Source organism: Lampris incognitus, chromosome 16 (assembly GCF_029633865.1).
Source record: "Lampris incognitus isolate fLamInc1 chromosome 16, fLamInc1.hap2, whole genome shotgun sequence".
NCBI classification, from domain to species: Eukaryota; Metazoa; Chordata; class Actinopteri; order Lampriformes; family Lampridae; genus Lampris; species Lampris incognitus.
Window position 1 is genome coordinate 18331042 of NC_079226.1, and position 10023 is coordinate 18341064.

General features: G+C 45.6%; 1 protein-coding gene and 1 long non-coding RNA gene across 2 annotated transcripts; both read right to left on the reverse strand.

The window, feature by feature from the left end:
* Window positions 1-310: 310 nt before the first annotated feature.
* Window positions 311-3952, reverse strand: LOC130125985 (uncharacterized). The gene is made up of 5 exons (XM_056295361.1): window positions 3907-3952; window positions 3602-3763; window positions 1834-2017; window positions 1269-1425; window positions 311-451 (listed from the first exon to the last, which is right to left on the reverse strand). The coding sequence occupies exons 1-5, from the start codon at window positions 3950-3952 to the stop codon at window positions 311-313; spliced, it is 690 nt and encodes a 229-aa protein (XP_056151336.1).
* Window positions 3953-3959: 7 nt separating this feature from the next.
* LOC130125929 (uncharacterized) lies at window positions 3960-4385 on the reverse strand. Its single transcript, XR_008811697.1, has 3 exons — window positions 4352-4385; window positions 4176-4261; window positions 3960-3990 (listed from the first exon to the last, which is right to left on the reverse strand). It is a non-coding gene; the product is annotated as an uncharacterized LOC130125929 (long non-coding RNA).
* Between the last annotated feature and the right edge of the window lie 5638 nt (window positions 4386-10023).

Consider the following 10023-nt stretch of genomic DNA (forward strand, 5'->3'; position numbering starts at 1 on the left):
TTGACATGTAATGCTGTTATTGCTCTCCCTGGTCGTACAGCCCTCTTTTGACCAGTTTGGTTTTTTCCCTATAAAACAGAGAATAAAACATGTAAAGAGAGTTGGGTTTTTTTTACACTGAAATTGTATACGCATAAACTGTAGATGCATAATTTGAACTTTTGATTGGTTTAAGAAGCGTGTGCTATATAATATAAAATAGCGTGCCGTGCATCACCTTGGCCATCCCAGGAAACACAGCAAACGTTGGCTCCCTGCTGCATTGGAAGGAAATTAATGTAAAAATGCCGTTGCTCTGTTTGGAAGTTGGCTACCATGACTGACAGTTCCCGTTTTTTTTTACCTTGTCGACGTCTCTGTAATGAATGTCTACGGTATCTGAGAGATTGGATATGTTGTTCCCCATCTCAATTCCCAATACCTCCCTGTTAAAGATCAGGCCCATCTCATCCTGTTTAGGGTGAAATATGCAATTGTGGAAGACACATGTAAGGGAAACAAACAAAATAAAATGATGTGTGCAGGTTTCATAAAATGTGCAGATATGGGCAGAATTATATCAGCATGGTTGTGATTGTGATTGTGAACATTGCATTTGATGATTTGGAGCTTTTCTGCAGCATACATGATGAGTTGTACCTGGGACATGTTTGGAAAAACAAGAACTCCGACAAATGAACTATTTTTCCGTGCCGCCATCTCACCAGCTTCTCTTGGGAGATACACGGATCGGGAGAAGTTTGCCATCGATGTATTTATATTGTCAGCCAACTACAGAAGGGAAGAATGAGAGAGCGTTCGCAACGCTTTAACCTCTATCGATATCACACTGCGCCTCTTTTTTATCTATTTAATTATTCATTTTGACCCCCCCCCCTTTTTCTCCCCGATTGTATCTGGCCCATCACCCCACTCTCTGAGCCATCCCGGTTGCTGCTCCACCCCCTCTGCCGATCCGGGGAGGGCTGCAGACTACCACGCGCTTCCTCCGATACATGTAGCGTCGCCAGCCGCTTCTTTTCACCTGACAGTGAGGAGTTTCACCAGGGGGATGTAGCGTGTGGGAGGATCACACTATTCCTCCCAGTTCCCCCTCCCCACTAGCACTTAGCGCCCCGACCGACCGACCAATTGTGTCTGTAGGGACGCCCGACCGACCAGAGGTAACACGGGGATTCAAACCGGCGATCCCTGTGTTGGTATGCAACGGAATAGACCGGACGCCCCCCCCACACACACACCCCCCTCTGAGTGGTTAAAATACTTGCGCTCAATTCGGTATTTGGTGAAAAGGCAAAAATGATGTCTTTCGGATTTTTCGGTGGCAGCTTCATCAGCATTCCTCTGATGGCGCCCACGGAAATGGCTGCTGTTTTGGCGTCCCCCATCTTTTCCAGCCAGGAGATGAGATTGTTCATGGCCCATCTGGAATAAAAATACAGAAGACTGTTGTGCATCGGTACACCTTAATACTCCGATAACTACCGCCATTGCTGCAGCAACAACGGCTGCACCTACTTCACACTGTCATAACACACTCACGCACAAAACAATGAATGAAAAAAAAATGCTAGAAACATTTTCTTTGTTGAAAATGGCGGCTCAGAAACACAATTGAAAATCCCGCTGTGGTCTTTTTTAATAGTTTTCACACTGATGTATTATCATGTCACAGCCGGCACAAGGCATAAGCAAACTACATGGCCACATAGGGCCCCCAGGCCACGTGCCATCACACGAGTAACAACGTTTTTCTATCAAATTCAGCTTAGGGTCCGAAAAAGGTCTGGCCCAGCCCTGATTGTTGCCAGGATCTATAACCCAAATACTTGCATTGCCATGTCTGCACTGGTGACGCCATTACTGTTCTCCCAGGCAGGATCAATGTTAAGCTTCAACTCGGCCTTTCCCCCTGAGTTTTCATGAGTCAACTTGGCCTTTTCCCCTGAGTTTTCATGGGTCACACGCCTCCATTCATCCAAGTGGGTATTAATAATGAGTTTATTCGAGGTTTCACCTGTATTTCAACACGCATGCACACATATGCACACACACACACACACACACACACACACACACACACACACACACACACACACACACACACACACACACACACACACACACACACACACACACACACACAAGCATTCAGTTTAATTACAAGGTATTTTGGGTTAATCGCCGTAATGTGCTTTTTAATGATAAGAATAAACAACAACCTTTGCCAGCTTGTGGTACAACTTCTTTAAAAATCTCATTTGGGTTTATTTCCACATCCCCCATACTGCCTTGGAAATATAAAGATCACACAGATAAGTAGGTTCTCTGGGTCATGTGGGCATAAATCAAAGTTGCTTTAGTAAATTCATTACTTTGCCCTCCTATGCATGAATGAGAGGGAGGACAGTGGAATGGTGAGGATGCAAGGAGTAGCGGTGACGAAGGCGGATGAGTTTAAATACTTGGGGTCAACTGTCCAAAGTAACGGGGAGTGCAGTAGAGAGGTGAAGAAGAGAGAGCAGGCAGGGTGGAGTGGGTGGAGAAGAGTGTCAGGAGTGATTTGTGACAGAAGGGTACCAGCAAGAGTTAAAGGGAAGCTTTACAGGATGGTTGTGAGACCAGCTATGTTATATGGTTTGGAGACAGTGGCACTGATGAAAAGACAGGAGGCGGAGCTGGAGGTGGCAGAGTTGAAGATGCTAAGATTTTCATTGGGAGTGACGAAGAAGGACAGGGTTAGGAACGATTATATTAGAGGGGCAGCTCAGGTTGGACGGTTTGGAGACAAAGCAAGAGAGGCGAGATTGAGATGGTTTGGACATGTGTGGAGGAGAGATGCTGGGTATATTGGGAGAAGGACGCTGAATATGCAGTTGCCAGGGAAGAGGAAAAGAGGAAGGCCAAAGAGGAGGTTTATGGATGGGGTGAGGGAGGACATGCAGGTGGCTGGTGTGACAGAGGAAGATGCAGAGGACAGGAAGAGATGGAAATGGATGAGTCGCTGTGGCGCCCCCTAATGGGAGCAGCCGAGAGTCATAGTAGTAGATAACTTTGTCCTCACATGTGCAGTTATCTTCATCGATGCCTAGGATTTGAGACACAATGAAATCATTCAGAATTTAAAGGATGACAGATTAAAATAGGCTCATTCTGTCAGAGAAAATGTGTTCCATTCAATCCAATGGGATTTTGAGGGCATCCCGGACACTGCTCCACCCCCTCTGCCGATCCGGGGAGGGCTGCAGACTACCACATGCCTCCTGATACATGTGGAGACGCCAGCTGCATTTTTTTCACCTGACAGTGAGGAGTTTCGCCAGGGGGACGTAGCGCGTGGGAGGATCACGCTATTCTCCCCAGTTCCCCCTCCCCCTGAACAGGCACCCCGACCGACCAGAGGAGGCGCTAGTGCGGCGATCAGGACACTTACCCACAACCGGTTTCCCGCCTACAGACATGGCCAATTGTGTCTTTAGGGGCACCCCGACCAAGCCGGAGGCAACACGGGGATTCGAACCAGTCTCTAAACAGTGACCAGATACAATGTGGTTTCATAGATCACGACAGGTGTGGATGGGCCTCACTTCTTGAATCATACCTATGGCGCTGCAGACATGGGATGGCATGGATGCCATTCTGCAGATGCGGAAAGTAGCCAGTCTGGTTTCCTGGTTGTACATGCATTTGTTACTGAGAATTAACTTGTATCCATCCTCATCATTCTCTAGTTCAGTTTTGCAGTCTGAACATCTGCCATAATCTAAAACGATACAGAATCAGTTTCAGCATGTTGATCAAACGACCGAGGATAACTTTCCTATAGGCTACTGTAAACATACAATACTTGTCAAAATGCCATAGTAACACTGATACCTGTGGCCAAGAGGGGTTCATCATGCTCACCTGAGAAGCCAAGTGAACAGTCGGTGAGATTTTCAGTTACGTTCATGATAAGAGTGGAGTTTGGAAAGTGACACAAAAACGTGCCTGTGAAAGATAATGACAAACTTAATATGCATCAGCGTGCCATAACAATTCCAGCACAGTTTTGGCATAAACGAGTCGTGCCATTTCTGGTTGCCCCTGCACATTACACCTCAATCGGTTGCACCTACTGCCACAGTATTTAAGCAGCAAGCTGAAAAATCAAAAAGATCTCGTAAGAAACTTACTGTTACAGGTGTCATCACCGAGGGTGAAGCTGTGAAACAGCATCATCATGGTCACCGTTAGCTTTTCGTCCATTGAGAACGGTAATCTGAGGAGCCAACACAACGTGTCTTAAAATTAGAGTCAGATTATGATTTAAGAGATTGTCAGCGCACTCTAACCGACATCTGGTTCTTACCTGATGGCAAAGATTTTATATGGCACGTTTCTACGGTCACTCCCGGTGTTGCTTGACTGTTAGCTAGTGTGACTGAAAGGTATGCAGTTTTGCCTGTTTCTTGATTTACCTTGCAAATGAGTCGGGCTCAACCTTCCTCAGTGGGCCTGTTGTGTGGCTTTGGCTGTCAACAACTTTGTAATCGTCACATCGGACAACCCATTTTACAAATTCACTTCTTAATAGGCGACAAAAATCTGCCCGAGTACTTTTTCTCATATTGTGTGTGTGTGTGTAGGGGGTCTTGTTATGCCCAAATTGTGTCCTAAATGAGCTCTTTCTTAAGAATGCATGATTATTATTATTTTTTTTTTTTTAGATTTGTAACTTTTTTTCGTCAAACAATATCCCCTAGACATGAATGGCAGAATGATCAGGTGGACAAAAGTGGAGGGCTGATGTAGAAACAAGTCACTCTGCAAACATCCTCGTGTATTGTTCTGCCTTAAATTCTGTTTTTAATGGTAATCTTTACAATTACTGTATTTTTAGATATATGCATACAGACGGGTGACAAATGAAAGGAAAAGCCAACATAAAGCGTCTTAGTGAGGTGTCGGGCCACCACGAGCCTCCAGAAGAGCTTCAGTGCTCCTCATCATAGATTGTACAAGTCTCTGACCTCTACTGGAGGGATGGACACCATTCCTCCAGAAGTTATTCCCTCATTTGGTGTTTTGATGATGGTGGTGGAGAGCGCTGTCTAACACGTCGGTCCAAAATCTCACTTAGGTGTTCAACTGGATTGAGATCTGGTGACTGTGAAGGCCACAGCATATGATTTACACCATTTTCATCCTCATCAAACCATTCAGTGACCCCTCGTGCCCTGTGGATGGGGGCATTGTCATCCTGGGAGAGATCGCTCCCATCAGGGTAGAAATGTCTCATCATAGGATAAAGGTGATCACTCAGAATAACTTTGTATTGATTTGCCGTGACCCTTCCCTCTAAGGGGACAAGTGGACCCAAACCATGCCAGGAAAATGCCCCCCCCCCCACAGCATAACAGAGCCCCTGGACCCCCTCACTGTAGGGGTCAATCACTCTGGCTTTTCCTTCAATTTGTCTCCCATATGCACATCCATCCATCCATCCATGCATGCATCAAGGCTGGATTAGTACCCCAGGGGCCCCTGGGCACTGAAGCTCATACCCCCCCCCACCCGCACCCGACACGCATAGACACACACACACACGCACACACCACACACACCCCGCGCCCCAGCCATTAAACCCCACCTTAATTATTTTGAGCTTCCAGTCAAACTAGCATGTCAAATCCACCAGACCATAATAACACACCTATTGGTGAAAGGCTGAATAACCAGTCCAGCTGAGCAGGCATGCCTATACAGTTCAATAGACCAAGTACTGCCATTTCGCTCACAAACCACAAGACAAGGAAACAACGGATTAAATCATCAAGGCAGTGTACGACTCTAGACTATGGCGGTATTTGTGTCCATGGAAAACCACCCAAGCAGACAGCACACCCGTTATTACTGATACATAATAATGTGAGTGACTAGGAACGGGCTTACAACAACGCCATCCTAAGGTGACCACACAGCACAGCTGAATGCGGGTTTCAAAATAAGGCTCACTCAGTGAGCTAGGCAACTCCACACAGACCTGCAAAAAACAACATATAATGAACTTGACAAACTGACTCCAACACAATATAGTAGCATCACACCACAGTGATGCAATACACATGTTATGCAAACAGCATATCAAATAAACTCATCCACAGAATATACAGCAAACACACAATCATAACACAATCTGTTTTTAACCTTGAAGAAAAACTGATCTTGAATCTGTGCAGTGTAAGCCACCTGCTCTCTGTGCCCATCCACCTTGTCCATTAGCCAATCTATACAGTGTATTGCCGCTTGCTTGCCAGTCACCACTTGCCCAGCCATCTCACCAATACAATAATCAAGCATGGGACTTAATTTTCTTGGAAGCAACTTTTATTTCATTGTGATTGGATAATTATCAAGAGAGTGGAGCAAGCTTTGTGTCATATATCTGTGGAGCCCAACATTAAAAAAAACCTGCATACATTTTATTTTCTCCCATCGTGGAGGGCCCTTTTACACTTAGGGGCCCCTGGGCACATGCCCACGTTGCCCATATGGTAGATCCGGCATAGGCATGTATAGCAGAGGTCTAGGGCCTCTACAGATGCGTTGAATAGAGCTGGCGAACACTGGCGGTGTGACTCCGGTTAGAGAATCACGGCGGCGGAGCTTCAGTTTGAGGATATTTATTCGAAGAATGTGTGCTGGTATCTGGCATTGACACACAATTTCCTCAAAATGGAAGAGGCAAACTGTACACAGTAAAAAACTGCGTGTTAGTTTAACTCCGAGAGGGTACAAATGGATCCTTCCGGGTCCAATTGTACACTCTCGGAGTTAAATTAACACTCAGGAAGTTAAATTAACACTCAGGGTTTTACTGCGTAGCTCACTAGCAGAAAGTCGGACTGAGACAAGCTGGTTCGAAGCGGAGAGTGTCTGTATTTCTTAAAGGGCCGGTAACCTTACCAGTAAACTGAAGTGAGTGCACAATACCGGTAATACTAGCGGGGGCCAAACTAAACTCCTCTTCTTAACAAGGGCTTTCCTACAGCCTGCTACTACTACTACTACTACTTTCGGCTGCTCCCGTTAGGGGGCGCCACAGCGGCTCATCCATTTCCATCTCTTCCTGTCCTCTGCATCTTCCTCTGTCACACCAGCCACCTGCATGTCCTGCCTCACCACATCCATAAACCTCCTCTTCGGCCTTCCTCTTTTCCTCTTCCCTGGCAGCTCCATATTCAGCATCCTTCTCCCAATATACCCAGCACCTCTCCTCCACACATGTCCAAACCATCTTAATCTTGCCTCTCTTGCTTTGTCTCCAAACCATCCAACTTGAGCAGTCCCTCTAATATAATCGTTCTTAATCCTGTCCTTCTTCATCACACCAAATGAAAATCTTAGCATCTTCAACTCTGCCACCTCCAGCTCCGCCTCCTGTCTTTTTGTCAGTGCCACTGTCTCCAAACCATATAACATAGCTGGTCTCACAACCATCTTGTAAACCTTCCCTTTAACTCTTGCTGGTACTCTTCTGTCACAAATCACTCCTGACACTCTTCTCCACCCACTCCACCCTGCCTGCACTCTCTTCTTCACCTCTCTTCTGCACTCCCCGTTACTTTGGACAGTTGACCCCAAGTATTTAAACTCAAATGCCTTTGTCACCTCTACTCCTTGCATCCTGACCATTCCACTGTCCTCTCTCTCATTCACGCATAGGTATTCTGTCTTGCTCCTACTGACTTTCATTCCTCTTCTCTCCAGTGCATACCTCCACCTCTCCAGGCTCTCCTCAACCTGCACCCTACTCTTGCTACAGATCACAATGTCATCCATGAAATCATCATCCATGGAGACTCCTGCCTGATCTTGTCCGTCAACCTGTCCATCACCACTGCGTACAAGAAAGAGCTCAGAGCCGAGCCTTGATGTAATCCCACCTCCACCTTGAACCCATCCGTCATTCCAACCGAACACCTTACCATTGTCACACTTCCCTCATACATATCCTACACCACTCCTACATACTTCTCTGCAACTCCCGACTTCCTCATACAATACCACACCTCCTCTCTCGGCACCCTTTCATATGCTTTCTCTAAGCCTACAAAGACACAATGTACCTCCTTCTGGACTTCTCTATACTTGTTAATCAACATTCTCAAAGCAAACATCACATCTGTGGTGCTCTTTCATGGCATGAAACCATACTGCTGCTCGCTAATCGTCACCTCTCCTCCTAACCTAGCTTCTATTACTCTTTCCCATATCTTCATGCTGTCGCTGATCAACTTTATACGTCTGTAGTTGCTACAGTTCTGCACATCGCCCTTGTTCTTGAAAATCTGTACCAGTATGGTTCTTCTCCACTCCTCAGGCATCCTCTCACTTTCCAAGATTGTGTTAAACAATCTCGTTAAAAACCCCACTGCCATCTCTCCTAAACATCTCCATGCCTCCACAGGTATGCTTTCCTACAGCCTGCATGCATACATATATACATAGTATATATACAAACATAAAACAAAATTGAAATCAACATGAGCTTTCCCCCCCCATTTCATTCTAGGACACCTAAAGTATTTCGTATAGCCACATTGAATTAAATTCATATGCACCTTTTGTACTTTGCCCACATGTTAGTATGACATTATTGTTATTGTTACCGTAATTAGTGTAATGTGCTCTCACCTCTAGAACATGTAGCTATTTCATGAACGAGCCAACATCATAAATCGTTCATTTCATACCACGCACACAGGCACACACATTTCCTTCTGGGAACATTTGTGTTTACACTGTGTCTTTGCGGACTGTGATGTTTATGGAAAGCTCATGCAAACGATGTAATGGAACAAACAAATGAGACCTTACTGTTATAGCCACCCCCCCCCCAAAAAAAGGATGTTTCAGCGGTAGCCGGCGGCGTATGACCTTTGCTATCATTTCTCATCCGCAGAACAAACCCTCCCCTAGCTTTCACTTCTCTGAACCTCTGGGAAAATGAAAGCTTGTGTGTGCATGTGTGGTGTGGGTGAGGACGTGTCCTGTGTGATCCCTACATCTGTGGGCTCGTCCCTTGTGCTGGCCGGGCTACATCTAAGGTTACACACGGACGTGCAAACGCTGCTTAAGTTTCCACAATGCCCCCCTTGTGTCCCTACATCGCAGTGTCAATTATCCATGCAGTCTGCCTGAGCAGAGTCGGATAGCATAAAAATGCATTGATACTGCCCTCTAGTGGAAACTTTGAAAAACAGCACACACTTGAACATTGTGAGTTTTTCCATCCATCCATTATCCAGACCGCTTATCCTGCTCTCAGGGGATGTTGGAGCCTATCCCAGGAGTCATTGGGCGGCAGGCGCAGCGGGGAGACACCCTGGACAGGCCGCCAGACCATCACAGGGCTGAGTTGTGAGTTTTTCTGCTACACAATTTTACATATCGTTTCCCTTTATTGTTGCATAAATCATGGGGTGGCAATATTCAAACGTTGCCCTTTAACACAGTTTTCCTTATTCATTTTGTCATCGCTTAAGTGATATGCAGTACATGTATGATAAATACTATTACTTGTGCACCCTTAAAACTTGTGGATCTGAACAACACAGCTGACTGTAAATTTTCAAATATGGCAGTCAAAGCCTTTGACAAACAAGCCCAAGCTCCACTATAGGGTTTAACATCTTGATAATGTCCTCAAGGCCAGCCTGGTACCTAACTAAGGCAATTAGCGCCCCACCAAAACCACCGAACACATTAAGACCCATTCAAGGTTTGGATAAGCATAGCTGGAGTTATTGATGGAGTTCTCATTATTAGTTTGAAGTTAACTCAACATATTGATCCACACGGTGATGTCATTACTTTCCTCATTAATGGGCTCATGGCCATTAGTTTGCTGTTAATACTGCATTATGTGGGTGGATCACTAAACGGTCATTTGTCCAATGTCCAATGAAAACAATGCACTAATTGGATAGATGCCTTGTAAGTGATGCTCATTGTCAGTACGGTTTTACTGCATCATTA